Below are 19,949 nucleotides of genomic sequence, written 5' to 3'. Positions count from 1 at the left end.
ATATGTTCAATATATAATGTTATCCGGATTCAAATATTTCATATTATATATCTTAAAAATCTTAAGAGCTGGCTGAGTGGCTCAGTTGGTTAAGAGCTTGCTCAAGAGTGTGAGCCTTGAGCAACAGCGGTTCGAGTCCCGGCCTGAGCTGAGCTGCCAACAGGTGGCAGGATGACTCAGCTATAAAAAAAAAAATCTTAAAACTTTCAAAGTGCCTTCCTCTTATTATATTGATTCCCAAGTATTTTGTGTGTTCTTCTTATGCTACATGTAAATGAGAGGGAAGATTTATTGTGAGAAAGAAGGCAAGGCTGGAAAGGCAGGTAGGGACAAGACTAGGGGCCCTTGATTGATGGAGAAAAAGTTTGGGTTTTATCCAGTAAGGACAGAGGACCCATTAAAATAATTGATCGAGAGGGTAACATAATTACCCTTTACGCTTTAGCAGGATCATTTCCATTGTAGCATACAGTCTAGGGATTGAGGAACAAAGGATCAGAATTGCTGAGAGCAACAATTATGGCAAGGCCTTGCTGTTCCAAGAATTGATATCAAAGTAGCTTAATTACCAAGCACCTGGTGTTTGAACTGTCTGGGGGAGGTTACGGAAGGGTAAAAAGGATGTGGCTCATCTGGTGCCTAAGAAACCCTAAGGCTCACATGCATACAATGAGCAGATAACACTCCGCTTGTGTCAGAAGGGTACACATGTGCCCTTAGGCCTGCTTTTGTTGTTTTTCTACTTTTTGATCCTTTCCTTTCATAGTTGCCAGTTTAAAAATGCCACAGATTTTAGTTGTCAACTTGTGACAATGTTGAGAATGCACAGAATGGAGAGGTGGGTGACTTGCATCAGGCCTCAGCAAAGGTCCTGAGGACAAGTGTCTGGATATGAATCAATAAGGAAACAAATGAAGCTGTTTAGAAGTAGGCCTAGAAAGAAGACAGGCGACTTAGAGAAAAAGGAAGTAGCACATATAGATTCTTAGATGTAAGAATTCCGAACTTGAGAGAGAAGAAAGAAAGGTTTTGTTTTGTTTTTTCATTTGGGTATCTAGAGATTAGAAGTGTTATAAATAGGTGGAGGAGTAGTTTGGAGAGACTCCAGTGAGAAGTTGGGAAAGATAATTAAGCTTTAGATATATTGAACTCATGAAAATGGCACTATTCAAATGGGAGTTAAAAATTCAAAACTAGAGCTCAGTTTATAATAGTACAATGTCAGGTGGACAAAAAGAATTGAAAATCGTGCACCTAGAGTTCACACTTACCAGGGATGGATGACATCACTGACGGAGCTTAAAAGGGGAAATGTGAAGGTTGAGGGCAGAAACTGAGAAAATATCACTTTGGGGTCACTAAGGGGATAACGATTCCCTGAACAGCAGCAAAAAGGTCAGAGTTGGAGAAACTGAGTCTCACCTATGCTGGGGAGAAATCTGAGGAGGATCAGTGTCTGATTTCAGGGGCCTGGGATTTGGCAATGAAGTCATTATTGACTTTGGAAGCTGTTTTGGTGGAGTGGCGGGGATGGATTGAATAACATCCCAAAAGGATTGGCAGAAAGAAGAGAGAAGAATGAGGCGAGTATTGTGACTATTGAGGGTAAGTGGAAAGAGTTAGAGAGCATCTTTACACACAACTATTTATAAATAGTAGTAGCATGTTAGACAAACAAGTGACAACAGAGAACTGACATTGTAACTACTAGAAAAACATAGAAAACCTCCAAGTATTTTAAAACAGTCATATTTATTGTGTACTTGTTATAACTTTTCTGCTTAACTCCCTTCATTAGCTTTGTTGCTTGATATACAAAGTATGGCCTAGAAGGCCCCCTGTGTTCTGGGTTCTGCTTACTTTTTTAGTCTTGTATCTTACTCTCCCCTCCTCCCACAAGGCTGCCACAGAGCTTCTTCCAATTTTACAAACACCTCATGCTGTTTCTTTTTCTTTTTTTTCTTTCTTTGTTTTTTTGTTGGATGTGTACCTAGGACTGGAATTTCTGGGTCATAATGGATGAGTGTGTGCAATTATACTGGATAATGCCAAATAGCTTTCCAAATTGGTTGTGCCAGTTTATTTTCCACTACCACTGTATGAGAGTTTCCATGAGTATTCATTCTCACCAATACTTGATATTGTTACTTTTCACCATTCTGGTCATATTGCTTTTTGATTATAGTATATTTCTCTTGTGATTACTGAGTTAAGCACTATCTTATTTGTTTACTGATCACTTGGATAGCCTCTTGTGAAGTACCAAGTTGAAGTTTAAGAAGCACTGTTGATTTTTTGTTTGCTCATTGTATCAGAGAGGTGAGAGAGGTAGGTCAGAATCTCTCACCATAATTATGGATTTGTTATTTCTTCTTTTAGTTTTATGAATTTTACTTTTAATATTTTGAGCCCATGTTATCAGGTGCAAATGTAAGATTGTACCTGGAAAATTGAACCGTTAGCATTATGGAGTAACCTTTCTTTGTACTGATTTTTTTTTTTCTTCCTTTGAGTCTACTTTGCAGACACTAGCATTCTTTCATTAGTATTTTCAAGGAATATCTTTTTAAATCTAGGCTCATAGCTTATGCTGTTTCTTGTGCTCTTGTTTATAGCTTTCATGTCTTCAGTTTCTTCTCAGCTTGGTGAATCTATAACCATCTTCCCAGACTAAGCACTAAGTTCTCTATAAAGCCTTTTGGGGTGCTCAGGGTTGATATTAACAACCCTAATTCCCTTCTAAGTCCCACTGTATCTATATTATATATTCTGTTTTCTTCTTCTTCTAATTTTCTATTTTCTAATATTTCTATTTTCTAATATTCTGTTTTCCTATCACCTAGCGCCAAACCTTGTATGTAGTCTGTATTTGATAAATGTCGAATGGAGAAAAAAATGAAGATTTCAAGTCTGCATGTTGCACCCATTTTTCATTAAAAAAGTGTGCAGTATAGTACATTTAGCATTTATTATTATTTTTTTTTAAGTTGCAGAAAAGGACAGTTTATTAGAAGAAAAAATACATTTCAAAGAAGTAGAAACGGACCTGAACAGTAGAGAATGACTCAAGGGCCATGATTGGAAGAGAAATTACACTCTAAAGAGTTTGGAGCAGGCCGAGCAAAAGAAGCTCAAAAGGCTTTAACATTTCGTCTTGCCATACAATATTCAATTTTGTGATTTTTGTTAAAACCTAAATAAAAAATTTCATAAATATTATTTAAAACTTGTAAAGTGAAAAAAGCCCTCATCTCATTAGTCTTGTTATAAATTTCCATTTCATTTTTACATGGCAGAATGGGCTATTTTGTCTTTTCCATAAGTTCTTTCCTTTGAAAGTTATCCTTTTTCCGGCATAATTATTAGGATAGTGGGATGGGCCTCCTTTTTAAATCTAAATGACTAAATTCAAACCAATTAAAGTTTCAGTACAAGAGATTTGCTGTCAAGAGGCTGGAGTAGGTAAACACTGCCTGCATCCTTTCATGACCACCTCGAAGTTACAACTGAACTACAGAACAACCATCATTGAGAATTGCCTGAAGTCTAGCTGAACAGAAGCCATACAACTAAGGATATGTAGAAGAAGCCACATCAAGCTTGGTAAGAGGGGCAGAGATGCAGAATGGGATGGTCCCATACCCATATGTTAAAAACTGGGAGTGAGATCTCACTGAGGAGAGAAGTCCCAGCTTCACACAAGTGCTGGGGAGAGAAGTCTCCACAATTGCTGGCTGTGAAAACCAGCGGATCGTGGCTGAGTGAGGCAGAGGGCTGCTGGAGTCCCAGGCATTCCTCTTAAAGGGCCAGTGCATGGATTTACTTGCTGACAACTCATTACCTCTGAGTTCCAGCATTAGGGTAGCCAGAGACATACAGGAAGAAAATGAATTGTCTGGCTTCAGAGCAAGGACTGGAACAGGCAGCTTCCTCCCAGACAGAAGTGCTGGCAGAAGCCACTGTTTCTTTGTTGAGCCCTCCTCCCCCACAGCGCGCAGACACAGGCTGCCGCCATGTCTGAGCCTTCTTCAATCTGGCTAACAGCGTTCACTCTACCCTGGTGATTCCCTGAGACCTCTCCACACCCAACCTGTGGGCCAACCCAAGCAGCTTCCAGTGGTGTTTGCATCCAAATGGCCTGCCTTGGCTCATGCTGCAGACTTTCCTAAAATCTCTCAAACCTGAAATAAGCAGCACCTAGCCTGTGTGTGCCTGTGGCTCTTGCGAAGTAGCCCCAAGCCCGGCCCTAGCAGCAGCTGGCCTCGGTTCACAGCTTAGCTCCTCCCAGGCACTTGCAAGACCAGTGTGGGTGGAAGACATCTGTGGATCGCTTTGGGGCTCATGTCAGGTGGCCCCAAGCAGGGCACAGGTGGAGACTAAAATAGGTCTGTGGCAGGGCCCTCCCAGGAGGCCCTGGGATAGGCAAGCCTTGTGCTCAGATTCTGAGCTCGTCAGAGCACCACCTGCTAGACTTCAGGCGATTCTCAGTGCTGGTTCTCCACAGACGACACATCCAACAGGCAGACTGGGCAGGGACCAGAGTCCTGCTAAAGTGAATCCTGCTCTTCAGGGTCAGACACTGCACAACAGCTCCTCCACTCTAGTTATGGCCAATCCTCCCAACCAATCACCCTGATAGTCAATCCCTCCCACTATATGCAAACAGCAACCAAGGATCAACTACAACAGGAGGGCAGACATGACCCACACAAGGGACACACTTAGAGAACCCTGCTCAAGTGACCAGGGAGACTGTACCATTGGTCCCCATAGGACACCTACTACATAAGGCCACCCTACCACGACCAGGACACATAGCAGCTCTACATAATATGTAAAAACAAACACAGGGAAGCAGCCAAAATGAGGAGACAAAATAACATGTCCCAGGTGAAAGCACAGAACAAAGCTCCAGAAAAAGAATAAAACGAAATGGTGATGAGCAATCTACTAGACGCAGCGTTCAAAACACTGGTTATAAGGATGCTCAGTGATCTCACAGAGAACTTCAACAAAGAGATGGGAAACATAAAAATGGGGACAGAAAACATAATATAGAACCAGTCAGAATTGAAGAATATAATACAATATTTGAAATAAAGTATACATTAGAGGGAATCAACAGTAGAGTAGATGAAGCAGAGGATCGAATCAGCGATTTAGAAGATAAGGCAGCAGAAACACCGAAACACAAAAAAGATAAAACAATACTAAATAATAATGAGGATAGTTTAAGGGACCTCTAGGACAATATTAAGCATACCAATATTTGCATCATAGGGGTCCCTGAAGGAGAAATGAGAAAACAAGGAATTGAAAACCTATTTGAAAAAATAATGATGGATAACTTCCCTAACCTGGTGAAGAAAATAGATATACAAGCCCAGAAAGAGCAGAGAGTCCCAAACAAGATGAACTCAAAGAGGCCAACACCAAGACACTTCATAATAAAAATGGCAAAGTTTAAGGACAAAGACAGAATCTTAAAAGCAGCAAGAGAAAGACAATTAGTCATCTATAACAGAGCTCCCATAAGACTGTCAGAAGATTTCTCAACAGAAACTTTGCAGGCCTGAAGGGATTGGCATAAAATATTCAAAGTAATGAAAATCAAGGATTTACAACTTAGATTATTCTATCCAGCAAAGCTATCATTTAAAATTGAAGGAAAAATAAAGACCTTCCCAGACAAGTAAAAACTAAAGGAGTTCATAACCATCAAGCCACTATTACAAAGAAATGTTAAAGGGACTTCTTGAAGAAGAGGAAGAAGGAGAAGGATAAAAAATATGAATAATAATATGGCAGTAACCACATATCTATCAACAATTACTTTAAATGTAAATTGATTAAATGCTCCTATCAAAAGACATAGGGTAGTTAAATAGATAAGAAAATAAGACCCTTACATACACTGTCTACTAGAGACTGAATTCAGATTAAAAGATACACATAGACTGAAAGTAAAGGGATGAAATAAGATATTTCATGAAAATGGAAATAAAAAAAAAGGTTGGGATTTGGAGTGGCCATACTACCAGGCAAAATAGACTTTAAAACAAAAGCTATAATCAGAGACAAAGAAGGACCTAGTAATCTTGTTGTCGGAGAGTGGGCCCTTCTTGGTGCAAAGTCCAGGTCCTTGGCAACTCAAGCAAAGAATTGAACAAGATACCAGGGCAAAGTATTGAAAACTCAGTTTATTAGCAGAGACAGTACATTTCAAAGAAGTAGAAGGAGGCCTGAGCAGTAGAGAATGGCTCAAGGGCCCAGTATTAGAAGAGAAAATACATTTCAAAGACTTTGGAGAAGGCCACGCCTAAATGAGGAAAAATAGATTTTAATTAATAAAGCTGTTAGTGTTGTGGTTCAACCGAGTAGAAAAGACTTTTTTTTTTTAAAGATTTTTATTGGGGAATTGGGGGATAGGAACAGCGTTGGGGAATTGGGGGAAGGGGAACAGACAAGTTGCTGTTTTTTTGTTCTTCAGTCTAGTTGTGGAGGACATTGCTTCACTGGCCCAAGCTGGCACCATCATTACACTCTCTCCAGGACAGGCAGATCAGTTGCCGGCTCCTGGACGGCAGCTCACGCTGGCTGCTGGCTACATACGGTAACCCATGGCAACCCACTGCAGCAGGGGCTGCAGCCTATGCCGTCGCTGGCGACTCATGGCAGCCCAGCTCCAGGTTGAGCTGTTGTTCAGCATCTTAGCTGTAGAGGGCAGTGTCACTGGCCCTCATGTGTGGGGTCCGAACCGGGCCCTCTGGGGTCCCAAGCCAGCTCTTAACCAACGCGCCACTTGGCCAGCCCAGAAAAAACTCTTAACTCTTATTTCCTATAGAAATGTTAAGTCTCCTCCCTAGTTTCTTAGCTCTTGGCTTTAATTACTCTTCTAACCAGTTTGTGAATCCTAGACTAAAGATTCCCCTGTTTCTTGACTGCTTTATAAATCAGTTTCTGAATCCTAAACAACAGAAGTCTCCTACCCCAGCTTCAGATAACTACTTGAAAGCCTGTGACTTCCTAATATCCCCCAGGCCAGTAAACCTAATGATTCTTTCCAAACCCATTTTGGGCCCAGACAACTGAGGCCACCTCAATAACAGGCTTAATGGCCACAAATTTCATGAGAGCTAATAGATTTATTAATTAAAATCTATTTTTCCCCATTAGGAACCTTGGGGATACAGATGACACCCTAACAAGATTGCCATTCGCAATCAAAGAATCCAACGTGGTCTTACAGGCGGATCTCAAGACTCCTTCCTCTCATCAGAGATCAGCTAGGGTGAGAGTTCCGTGAACCCCCAATAGGCAGGGACAGCTCTACGTCCCTGACCAGCTGGAAGCAGATACAGAAGAAGAGACCTCCTGTCCCTCAACTTCCAATAGAGATTTTATGGGGATCATGTCTCTCAAAGGGGAAAACAATGTAGGCAGTTAGAGGCAGGCATTGGGTCTCTGCATTCCTGCATGTCCCACAGAATGCACCGCCCAAAGACCTCCCCTCTCCACCCAAAACTCCCAACTTTGTATTGTAATTACCTATCCCTGCGGGAAAACAAATGGGCACAAAATACTCAACTAGATCAGACCAGTCACTGGCACCTGTGCAGTACCTGTTGTCAATCACAGGAGACAATCAAGTGGTCCCACGTCCAAAGGGGAACAGCCCATTCTAGAGAAAGGGGATAAAAACTCTCAAGTCCAGAGAAGCCTCTTCCCTTTTTTTGGACTGCCTTCCTCCCATTTTGAGCCTCTTGAGCCTCGCCTTTGCACATGGCCCACTCAATTCTTTGCAACGTAATTTCTCTTCTGATAATGGGTCCTTGAACCATCCTCTTCTGCTCCGCCTACTTCTACTTCTTTGAAACCTACTATCCTAATAAACTACTTTTTCACTACTTTGCTCCGGTATCTTATTCAATTGTTTGCTCGCGTTGCCAAGGACCTGGACTTTGCGCCGATCAGCGCCCACTGTCTGACAGCATTAGTTCTTATGAAACCTGTGTCCATTCAGCCTGTCACTCAGGTGGCCTCAGTTGTCTGGGCCCAGAATGGGTTTGGCATTTAGCTTACTGGCCTGGGGGATATTAGGACATCACAGGCTTTTAAATAGCAAAGGGTAGGAGATTTCTATGAACAATCTATTGTTTGGGATTAAGAAACTGATTTACAAAGCAATCAAGAAGCAGGGGGATAGGAGAATTCTATGATACAGGCTAGGAGCAATCTTTAGTCTAGAATTCACAAACTGGTTAGAAAAGTAATCAAAGCCAAGAGCTAAGAACCTAAGGAACTAGGGAGGAGTCTTAACACTTCTATACTTAAGATTTCTACAGGAAAGAACACTTAAAAGTCTTTCAGTGGGGGAGGAGGGGTAGCTTCTTGGTTGTCCCACAACAATCTGACTCTGGGTATTTATGAAAAGAAACCCAAAACACTACTTGGAAGAGACATGTGCATTCATATGTTCATTGCAGCATTATTTACAATAGCCAAGATATGGAGGCAACATAAGCGTCAACCAGTGGATGAATGGATAAAGAAGAGTTGGTACATATATACAATGCAATAGTACTCAGTCATAAAAAAGGATGAAATCTTGTTTGCAACAACATGGATAGACCTAGAGAGTACTGTGCTGAATGGAGTGAGACAGAGAAAGACAAATGCCATATGATTTCACTTATCTGTGGAATCTAAAGAATAAGATAAAGAACAAACAAAACAGAAAAAGACTCAGATACAGAGAACATGCTGACAGTTGTTGGAAGAGGGGGCCTGGGTTGGAGGGCTGGGTGAAAAAGGTAAAGGGGATTAAGTAAGAAGTACCTATTGGTAGTTACAATATAGTCATGGGGATTTAAAGTAAAGCACAGGGAATATAGTCAATGATATGGTAATAACTATGGTGTCAGGTGGATACTAGACTAGTCAGGGTGATCACTTGGTAAGTTATATAAATGTCTAGTCACTATGCTGTACACCAGAGACTAAGATGATATTGTATGTTAACTGTAACTGAAAAATAAAATTATTAAAACACTTTTAGTACAAGAATCAGAGAGGTTTTAATCTCAATTTATATTTGTATTTATGACCGTTGGTCCTCCCAAGACAGAGAGGAAAGATGACTCCCCCCACATTTGATTTCTGGTTGATTACAATCAGTAGAGATTGATTTTTAGCATAAAAAGGCTCATTTTACATGAGATGGTGCACTGGTGAAGATAAAATCCTTAATAAAAATCCCGCCACTTTGCAATGTTCTTTGGGGAATAGGATTTCAAATACCAAGGAACAAAAGAGGATCTGGTTTTCAATCTCCCTGAGGCGGTAGCAGATTGTGAAGCAGTTACTGGGAGAAACCAAAGTATAATTATCAAGAGGAGAAAGGTGTGTGTGTGTGTGTGTGTGTGTGTGTGTGTGTGTGTGTTTTGGGGGGGGTTGCAGGGAGAGGAGGGGACTAGGAAATAAAGCACATGTTAAGGATCCAAGGATTTTTTGCGATGTACCTTGTTATGTAACATTTATAACGAAAGGCGCCTGCAACAGCATCAGCGCACTGACCCGCATTTTCCCGGCCCAGTTTACAACCACAAGCTGGGATACAATGGGGTCGGGAGGAGGGGACAAGAACCGCCATGCTGGCGGAGAGCGGTCTAAACAGCGGGAAAGCAGCTAATGGTGCAGAAGCGGAGGTCAAATTCCCCCTGGCTCTAGGCTCCAGACCACGGATCCCAAGGGAATCAGCAGAGAACAAGTTTCAAAATGCAGAATCCGGGACCGAACCTTTTAGATGCTTATTTAGTAGGTGGGGAAACGTGTTAAGAGTTTACAAATCTGCATTTTCAATCAGCTCTCTGGGGAGCCTGAGGCAGTGAGCTGCGAGCCCACACAGAGAACGCCACACTGGTCCCGGAGCGGACGCCCTCGTGCACGGTGCAGGCGCGCCTGGCGCGGGACGGCGCGCGGTCGCGAGCGCGCAGCTCCCCAGCAACGGCGCATGCGTGGGCTCGCCTTCCAGTGAAGCCGCGCAGCTACGCGGGCCCAACTCTTCCAATGCGAGCCTGGCGTTCTCCGAGTGCGTATCCGGGAGGGGCAGGCGGCGGAGGCGGGAGGAAGGGGGCGGGGCGGGGCTGGTGGCCTGCGAAAATCAGATAAGGTCTGCGAGGCGAGGCGAGTCTCCGGAAGTGGCCGTTGTAAACAACTTCTCAGTGGGGTTTGTCCCCCTCTGTACCTCTTTGGTATTTGTTCACCCTCCCTGGGTCCTAGAGTCCGTCCAGTTCCAACAGTTTTTGATCTGCCCCCGCGGTCTGCGTGGGCTTACTTCTACTTTTGAGATTTGAAGCTGCCCCTGGGGTCTTGGGTGTGCGTTTTGGACCACGGGAGCCCCCTGAGGTAACCACGGGGTGTGGGGTCTTCGAGGCAAACGACTTAGGCGCGGGGAGGTGTTGAGAGGAAGGGTATGGGGGCGCTGCAGTGATGGTTGTGGGGGACGCCGAGTGATTTTGGGGCTGTTATTGTCATCAGTGGGGACACGCCTCCACTGGTAGGGCCTCTCCGCCCACCTGGAGGAAGTTCTTGGAGCATCCTACCCAGTCACAGCTGCTGCAGCACCCAGAGAACAGGATTAGGGTCCAGGGGGCTTGGATTTGGAGGTTGTTAGGTTCACAACTCCGGACTGTTTCCTTCCCGATAATCAGTAAGCCCTTCGAGGACAAGGACCATGTCTTTTTCATTAAAAAAGCAAAAACCAAACCAAAACAAAAAAACCCCATACACTAGACACTGTATACATGTTTGATGAATGAAAAGAATGAAGGTGTGCTGGGCTGTCTTCTGTAGCTTCTAGGGCTTATTCTCCAGGACCTAAGAGCCTTATAAAAGTCAGCTGTGAGCTTTCCTGAAGCTGTAAATAAATATTTACAACTCTGCAGGGTTGAGCCTCCTTTTGACTGTTCTTTATTTTGTTATGATATTTATCCTAGAAAGATACATATTTATTCGTTTTAAGCAGATCTCAAATGATACTGCGTAAGTTTACTTGAGAAGCAATTTCAGTTGCTTTCCAGTTCTTTTGAGTACATTATAAATCGATGTTTTAGAGTTTCATAATCTTGGAGAAAGGAACCTACCCTTTTGCCACTTGTTTGAACACTTTAGTGCTTAGTAACAACAAAATGGTGGTAGAGCAGGAAATGAACATTCATTCTTTACCTTGAAGAGGAAACAAAGGCAATACAACCTGCTAAGAGGAAAGATGAAGAGAGTACTTTTAGTCTTTTCTGTATTAGTCCTGGCTTAGACGTGTACTAGGTGTCAGACCTCTGGCAAACCACCTAAGCTCCCTAGGCAATAGATTCCTTACCTGTCGGATAAGGAGGATGGACTTGGTCTTTCAAGTCTCATTTACTTGTAAGATTCTTTGATTGTCTCAGTCCCTTTGCCTTGGTCTTGTTTTGATGAATACCAAACATCCCCTTAAAGGTGAAATGTACAAGTCTGCAGATAAACACCCCAGCACAGATTGTGGTTACTATGGAAGGCAGCACTGTTATGAAAGAGGATGAACTTAAAAGAGTCAGCCAGATGTTGGTTTGAATTCTAACCCTCTCATTGAATATCTTTACACAAGTTATTCAACCTCTCCAATCCTCAGTGTTCTTATCTGTAAAATGTGCATAATAATCTCATAGCCTTGTTAGGAAGATTCAGTGAGATCAGGCATGCTTAGTGCAGTATCTGGCATGTAGTAATAATAGCAGTTTTTATCTTTTCATTCTCCCTGCCCCTCGCTTTTCCTTTGATCTGGGCAGACACACTGAGAGGTAAGTACATGACCCACTGAAGAACTCAGATGTGAGGTAGGAAAATTTGGTACTAGCAGTGGCTCCCTAATCCAAAGTTGAATTGTCTTTCTGGCTGGTACTTCCTCTCAGAATGTCCAGATCATTGGTCTCTTGACTTCAAGTGCCCTATTACCTATTTCTAAAATACTTCTTATTGAAGAATGATATACAGTAAAACCTTGGATTGCGAGTAACTTGGTTTGCGAGTGTTCCGCAAGACAAGCAAACATTTCTAATACATCTTAACTTGGTAAATAAATGAGCGATGTTTTGCAATACGAGTAGTTTGTTTCTGGAACGAATTATGCTTGCAAACCAAGGTATTACTGTAGTCGTACATAGCATCTCATCTATTTTAGGAGGAATGGTGAGAATAGTCTAACTCCAATACCAAGAAGATTAATCTATTAATATGTTAACATTAAAAGCTGATTTAAGCATTACCTTTATTCATCACTGATACAGGATGGCCTGGTTTTGGCCCAAGCCTGTGGAAGTGCCATCTGGATTGACTGAGAATCCACTGGAGGTCCGAGTTATCTTTCATTAAGACCCTGACTTGTATTGATAGTTAGTTTGGATGTTTGAGAAATCTGCAGCCGGGAGCAGAAGTGCTTCCCTGACAAGTGAAATTTCACATGCTCCCAGGCTGGGGGTCAGCCGTGTCTTCGAGGCCGATAACAAGGCACACAGCCGAGCTCTGGAGTCAGCCAATTTGGATTTGAATCCTGATTCTGTCCCTTATTAGAGGTGTGACTTTGGACAAGTGACTGACTATCTTTAAGCGCCAGTTTTCTCAGGTATAATGTGGGGTGTATATTAACAGTATCTTAGTGAAGAACAGAAAGGCTGAGAATTGCATATCATAAGAAATTTTTTTATTTAAGTAGATTTGCCAAGTTATTATTTATCTTAACTTGTGGAGTTTCATAGGGAAGTTTCAAGTAAAGCTAGGGACACATAATATGTGGGGACCTTGTAATTCTTTGACTTAGTTTCCCATTCCACTGACATTTTCATTGCCTAACTACTCTACATTCGTCATCATTCCTTGCCCTTTTTTCACTCTGTTGGAAGCAAAAGGAGATTTTGCTACATCTTCTCTGTCATATTCAATAGCATAGAAATCTATCATAGTTTAAATTCAACCACAGATCTAAGTTTGGTCCTTTGTTGATGTAGTTATCCTAAAACAGAGGTAAGCCTTTGAACTCTAGTGTTATCAAGAGCAGACATCAGAGAGAGGAAGAAAACAATAGTTTTCTAAAGGAGACTTTAGATAGGATTTTTTTAAGCGATCATGAATTAAAAAATTGAGATAATTCATGTAACCTAAAATTCACCTTTTTTTTTTTTTAAGATTTTTATTGGGGAATTGGGGGGGATGGGAACAGTGCTGGGGAATTGGAGGAAGGGGAACAGACAAGTTGCCGTCCTTTTGTTCTTCAGTCTAGTTGTGGAGGACGTTGCTTCACTGGCCCAAGGGGGCACCATCATTGCGCTCTTCCCGGGCGAGGCAGATCAGTTGCCGGCTTCTGGACGGCTGCTCACTGCGGCTGCTGGCCACTCACGCTGGCTGCTGGCTACATACGGTAGCCCATGGCAACCCACTGCAGCCGGGGCTGCAGCCTATGCCGCCGCCGGCGACTCACGGCAGCCCAGCTCCAGGTTGAGCTGTTGTTCAGCATCTTAGCTGTGGAGGGCAGTGTCACTGGCCCTCATATGTGGGATCCGAACCGGGGCCCCCTGGTGTCCAAAGCCAGCTCTTAACCAACCAACGCGCCACTCGGCCGGCCCTGATCTTCTTATTCTTATTCAGGAACCCTAGTTATCTGCATGTTGGTTATCCTTTGATTATTTTCATTTTTTTGTCACTTTCTCTTGAATTTTTTTGTCTTTTTATTCATTTTCTTATTAAAAAATTTCCCTCATTTTCATTTTCAATGTCTTTTAGTCATTTTTTTTGTCATGTTGGTTTACTCTTTATGTTCTCTCTAGTTTGATCTTCATTACTGAAATGATTTTTTTCTTTTATTTCTAATTCTTTCTGATCCTGATTTTTATTCTTTTATGTCTTATACCATTTTGTGAATGTTTTTTAGCTCATCTGAAATAGTAAGTTACAGTTTTCATTTGTTTTGTGGGCACATCTTTCTGCCATGCTTTCTATTCTGCTTCTTACTCTCTTTTTTTCTCATATTAACTGTGTGTGGGATTTGACCACACTGGTTTTCTGTTGCTTCCTTATATGGAAGATTAGTTTGTCTGAACTTGGAGAATTTGGGGCAAGGTTCAGGAAAGCTTTTCTAACTTCATAGAACCTTGTCTTGTGTTTTTTTTTGTGTGTGAGTATTAAAAACGATGGTGGCTCACTTTCTGGGATTTCCTGGCCCTGTTTTCTTCTATAGTTTGGACCGGGCCATCTCTTTACTTTGTCTTTATTTCCCTTATCCTGCCCAATTTTGATTCCATTCCCAGTAGTTTATCTCAAGTGTTGGTCCCTGTCTGGAAGGAACTTTGGGAGGTCACTTTTTTTTTTTTTTAAAGATTTTTATTGGGGAATTGGGAACAGTTTTGGGGAATTGGGGGAAGGGGAACAGACAAGTTGCTATCGTTTTGCTCTTCAATCTAGTTGTGGAGGACGTTGCTTCATTGGCCCAAGTTGGCACCATCATTGGGCTCCTCTCTGGCGAGGCAGATCAGTTGCCGGCTTCTGGACAGCCGCTCACCGCGGCTGCTGGCCGCTCATGCTGGCTGCCGGCTACACACGGTAGCCCATGGCAACCCAGTGCCACAGGGACTGCAGCCTACGCCATCGCCGGCGACTCAAGGCAGCCCAGCTCCAGGTTGGGCTGTTGTTCAGCATCTCAGCTATAGAGGGCAGCATCACTGGCCCTCATATGTGGGATCTGAACCGGGGCCCTCTGGCGTCCCAAGCCAGTTCTTAACCATCGCGCCACTCGGCCGGCCCTGGGAGGTCACTTTTGAAAGTTCACAAGGCAGACCCTAGCAATGCTTTTAAGACTCTCTTGTCATATGCCTATTTCATGTGCCAACTTTTGGAATGGGCTCACTTCTCCCCCTTTCATCTGCTGCTCTCACATTGGCCTGCAGTGCTTTCCATGAAATGTCTGTTGGCTCTTTGGGGGTTCTTTCATGTGCAGTGTTCTTATTTTCCTCTGCTTTCTCCTCTATTGACACCTCTATTCCTGTGCAGGTTTTGTGGCTGTTGGTGGTTTGCCCTTACTCATTTGTATTTTGTGATTCCTTTTGTTGTAATTATTGCCCTTGGTTATCTAGTTTCTCTATCTAGTTACCTTAGATAAGATTTATATACACTCCCTCTTTTCAATTAATAAGGAAATTAACCTATAGAAAAGCAAAGAGACTTTATAAAAGACACACACAGGCACCGCTGCCATGAGAACCCATTTTTGTGTTTTACTTGTCACTCAATTTCTTTTTTTTCTTTTTAACCCTGCAAGAGCATTCTCAAGCTTTTTTTAATTTTTTATTTTTTATTAAAGATTTTATTGGGGAACTGGGGGAGGGGAACAGTGCTGGGGAATCGGGGGAAGGGGAACAGACAAGTTGCTGTTGTTTTGTTCTTCAGCCTAGTTGTGGAGGACGTTGCTTCACTGGCCCATGTTGGTATTATCATTACGCTCTTCCCGGGTGAGGTAGATAGGTCGCTGGCTACTGGACAGCTGCTCACAGCGGCTCTTGGCATCTCATGCCGGCTGCCAGCCACTCATGGTAGCTCACGGCAGCCCACTGCAGCTTCACAGCAGCCTATGCTGTTACCGGTGGACTCATGGCAGCCCAGCTCCAGGTTGAGTTGTTGATCACCATCTTAGCTGTGGAGGGCATGGCGTCAATGGCCCTCATGTGGGATCTGAGCCAGCTGCTTAGAGCTGGTGCCCCAAGCCAACGCTTACTCAACCTGCCATTCGGCCGACACTCAAGGTTTTTATCCATATTAATTTTCTATTGTTGTGTAGCAAGTTCCCACAAACTCAGTGGCTTAAAATAGCACCCATTTCTTATCTCTCAATTTCTGTAGCTCCAAAGTCTGGGCACAGATTAGGTGCGCCCTCTGTTCAGTGTCACTAGGCTACACTCAAGGCAGCAGCCAGCTGTGTTCTGATCTGGAGTATTGACTGGAAGGGATCTGCTTCCTGGCTCATTTGGGTGGTTGGCAGAATTAATTTCCTGTTGGCATCTGTATGACCAAGGGACCTGGCTTCTTACTGGCTGTGGGGTGGCGGCTGCCAGCAGTTCCCTGCTCTGTGGCCCTCTCCATAGGCAGTTCACAGCATGGTAGTTTGCTTTTTCAAGGCCTGCAGGAGATTGCCTCACTTCAGTCTACTAAGACAGAGTTGTGTGTAACATAATGTGATCACGGGATGCACCATCTTTGCCATATTGTGTTAGAAGCAAATCACAGGTTCTGCCCACAAAGGGGACAAGGGTTTTATACAGGAGAGAAACAACAGGGCACAGTGATGGTAGGGACCATCTGCCTACTACATTATCTGTAGCAGTGATCTGGAAATTGATGAAAGTTGCTCCTGAACTATAGAACATGCTTTCTAGAAGACCATTCAAATATGAAGATGTTAGATTCCAAAACAATGCACTGAAAAATGAAGATTCTCTTAGTTTAGCATTATTTATTTATTTAAAAGATATTTATTGGGGAATTGGGGAAGAGAACAGGAATGGGGAAGGGGAACGTTATGTTTTTCCAGGACCCATCAGCTCCAAGTCAAGTAGTTGTCTTCAATCTAATTGTGGAGGGCACAGCTCCATGGCCCATGCTGGGATCGAACCGGCAACCTTGGTGTTATGAGCACTGCTCTCTAACCAACTGAACTAACTGGCCGCCCCAACCACATACTTTTAAGATATTTATTGGAATCCTAACTCAGACCTGAGCCCAAAGCTCATAGTCTTTCTTCGGATTTTGGACTTCTGCTGGGGATACCAAGAGACATTTGTGGGCTCTTAATAGTTGTGTCTATGAGGACTTAGTTATTGTTATGTATTTAAAATGTTTACCACACTCCTTCATACTATAGTAAAGTAACTTTAAATGTTTGGCTCTGTGTAATTTGGTGTATCTTCCATAGAAGGGTTCCAGAGAGAAGGCCTGTGTAAGTGACAAATGCTCCCCTTTCTTTCTTCCTCTTTGATCCCTTAGGAGGCCTTTGAAAATTGCCATGAGATATTTTATTTGGGAGTACTTTGGTCTTTGATGGTAACATCGCATTAAAAGTATCTCATTTATGGAAAAGTCTTTGGGGAACCAAAAATGACCCTGCACTTCATTTTCTTTCTGATTTCTGTGCCCTGTAGATATAGGCACTAACTACGTATTCCTTTTCCAGTTCAGGAACAATTTGTCACTATTTCATTATAATCATTTTTCTTTTTATTTGAGAAATGAAAGTAATATAATAGTATTACTTTGTTCTTACAAAAAGGAACATCTTTCTAACATTTTGTCATTTTCAATTCTATTCTTTTTTTTTAAACACAAAACACCTTTATTACACGGACTAAGCTAGGAGGGAGGAGGATTTATTTGCCGTTCTCGGCCTTGGTTTTCCTCAGATAGAACTCCAGCTCCTTGCTCTGCAGCACAGAGCCATCTGCTAGTCCACACTGGCCTGGTCTAGAAGTGGTACATGCAGAAAGGGTGCCCTGCTGGGACTGCTCCTCTAGAAGACGGCTGGCTTTGGCATTCTATTTCCTTTCCTCATATTTCTTCTGAATTTTCTTTGCTTGCTTTTTGTTTAAAAATCTCTTCCTCCTCAGGAGTCAGTTTGGCCCCTTCTTGCCGCAAAGGCCGTGCATAGTGGGTGGGACTCATACCACTGTCGGTCCGGTGTGCTGTCAATGAGCACGAAGCAGTTCGTTACTAGGGTCTTGGTGTGAACCAGTTCATTGTTGGACGCCTTGTACACAACATTAATAATCCTTGTTTTGCGCATATAACACTCAGAGCCCCAGGAGAAGTTCCTCCCGGCACATGGACTGTGTGTATGCGGCAGGGGCCAATCTTAGTGTTGGCAGCAGGGCGACCCAGCTCATATTTTCACTTCTTGTGGGAGGGCTTTCTCTTGCCTCCGGTCTTATAGTGCTTGTACCAGTTGTCCCGAGAGATGCCCATGGCCCGGTGCCAATTGGAAAGAGGGTTTCTAATCTTTTTTTTAAAAGAAAACATTATGGGGCTGGCCAAGTGGTGCGTTGGTTAGGAGTTGGCTTGGGACTCCAGCTCTGAGCAGCAGGGTTGCCGGTTTGGATGCCACATGAGGGCCAGTGATGCTGTGCCCTCTACAGCTAAGATGGTGAACAACAGCTCGACCTGGAGCTGGGTTACCGTGAGTCACCAGCGATGGCGTGAGCTGCAGTGGGGCTGGCCGGCAGAGGGTGTGAGCTTTCGTGACCTGCCTTGAGCCACTCTGAGCGGCTGTCCAATGGCCGGCGAGTGAATGCCTCACCCAAGAAGAGCACAATGATCATACCAACATGGGCCAGTGAATCAACATTCTCCACAACTAGACTGAATAACAAAAGGACAACAACTTGTCTGTTCCCCTTTCCAGATTCCCCAGCGCTGTTCCCCTCCCCCAGTTCCTCAATTAAAAAAAGTCTTAAAAAAAAAAGAAAACATTATGGCTTTAAAAGATACAAGTATTTATATGTTTGTTAGACAATAATTTAAAAGTACAAATAAGTCGAAGAACAAAATAAACCTCACCCAGAGTCTCAGGACTCACATATATAACCAGTGTTATATTGTTTACTATTTTAACAGATTTCAGCCCATCTAACCTGTAAGCCATAGACATCTTGGACAATTTTAATCAATAACGAAGTATACCTTTAAGAAGCAGTGGATTATTTTGGAAGAGCCGGAAGACTTACCATGAGTTTAAACACTTCAAGTAATGCCACTGGTGATACCCAAAGGTAAGCCGCTGGTCTTTTCGTTTGGTTGGGGATTGCTTTTGGTTGCAAGGAGCGGGGAGAAGTTATTTGCTGGAGGGCTGGTTGTAAGAATTCTGAAGGTGTGGTACGGGAAGTAGACATTTTATGGGACTGGAGGAGCAGGAATGAAGGAGGTCTCATGGGAACCAGAACTGTATCTGGTGACTTTGTGCTCCCTTGTTAATTGGGTCAACACAAGTCAAAGTGTCTATACTTTCTTCCCTAGATTCTTGGTTATTCTTTTCTGCTTGTTGAAATCTTTCTTATGTTTCTGCGTATTCACATTTCTGTGTGATTATTACTTTTCGCTTGTCATAATTTCTGTGGCTCTAATTCCTATTCTTTCCTCATTGCCTCATTCTTTTAGTTTTAGGTCCTGTTACTAACTGCTTAATTACTTGGAGTTTACATTCCAAGAATTGCTATTGCTCATCTTTTCTGTACCATCGATATCTGCCTTTGGGTGAGGTTTCTACCTTTGGTTTATTCACTTCTGATATGAATAATATAAAACTGAGTCTATAATATAAAACTGAGCCATCTTAGAGAGTGCCATCCAAAGCATGGTTTACTAAGAAATAAATGCAGAAATTGAAAGTGTTTAGAGGGCTGGCTGAGTGTCTCAATTGGTTCAGTGTGTGAGTTCTGAGCAACAGGGTTGCTGGTTCGATTCCCACATGGGCGAGTGAGCTGTGCCTGAGTTGAGCTGCCGCTGAGCTGCCTACAGGTAGTAGGATGGCTCAGCTGATGAGAGCTCGTGCTCCTAACAATAAGATTTCCAGTTCAACTCACGCATAGGATGGTGGGCTATGCACACTGGCAAATAAGATTGAGCATGGCACCTTGAGCTGAGCTGCCGTGAACTGCCAATGAGCGGCCAGATGGTGACTGGACTTGGAGCTGAGCTAGCTGTGCCTTCCACAACTAAGATCGAAGAACAACAACTTGGCTGTTCCCTTTTTTTTTTAAAGATTTTATTGGGGAATTGGGGTGTGGAGGAACAGCGTTGGGGAATCGGGGAAGGGGAACAGACAAGTTGCTGTCCTTTTGTTCTTCAGTCTAGTTGTGGAGGACGTTGCTTCACTGTCCCATGTT

General features: G+C 43.0%; 1 protein-coding gene and 1 pseudogene across 1 annotated transcript in view; one reads left to right on the top strand and one right to left on the bottom strand.

The window, feature by feature from the left end:
* Window positions 1-10,021: 10,021 nt before the first annotated feature.
* Window positions 10,022-19,949, top strand: part of LOC109394389 (coiled-coil domain-containing protein 171-like) — a gene marked incomplete at its 3' end in the record, with an annotated part of 77,214 nt that continues 67,286 nt past the window's right edge. The window contains exons 1-2 of the mRNA XM_019664408.1: window positions 10,022-10,090; window positions 18,682-18,836. Of these exons, the coding sequence (XP_019519953.1) occupies window positions 18,793-18,836 (44 nt within the window). The remainder of the gene's footprint in view (window positions 10,091-18,681; window positions 18,837-19,949) is intronic.
* Window positions 17,442-18,033, bottom strand: LOC109394393 (40S ribosomal protein S8 pseudogene; annotated as a pseudogene).

Source organism: Hipposideros armiger, unplaced genomic scaffold, assembly GCF_001890085.2.
Source record: "Hipposideros armiger isolate ML-2016 unplaced genomic scaffold, ASM189008v1 scaffold_422, whole genome shotgun sequence".
Taxonomy (NCBI): Eukaryota; Metazoa; Chordata; class Mammalia; order Chiroptera; family Hipposideridae; genus Hipposideros; species Hipposideros armiger.
This window is presented reverse-complemented; position numbering and strand designations above follow the sequence as displayed.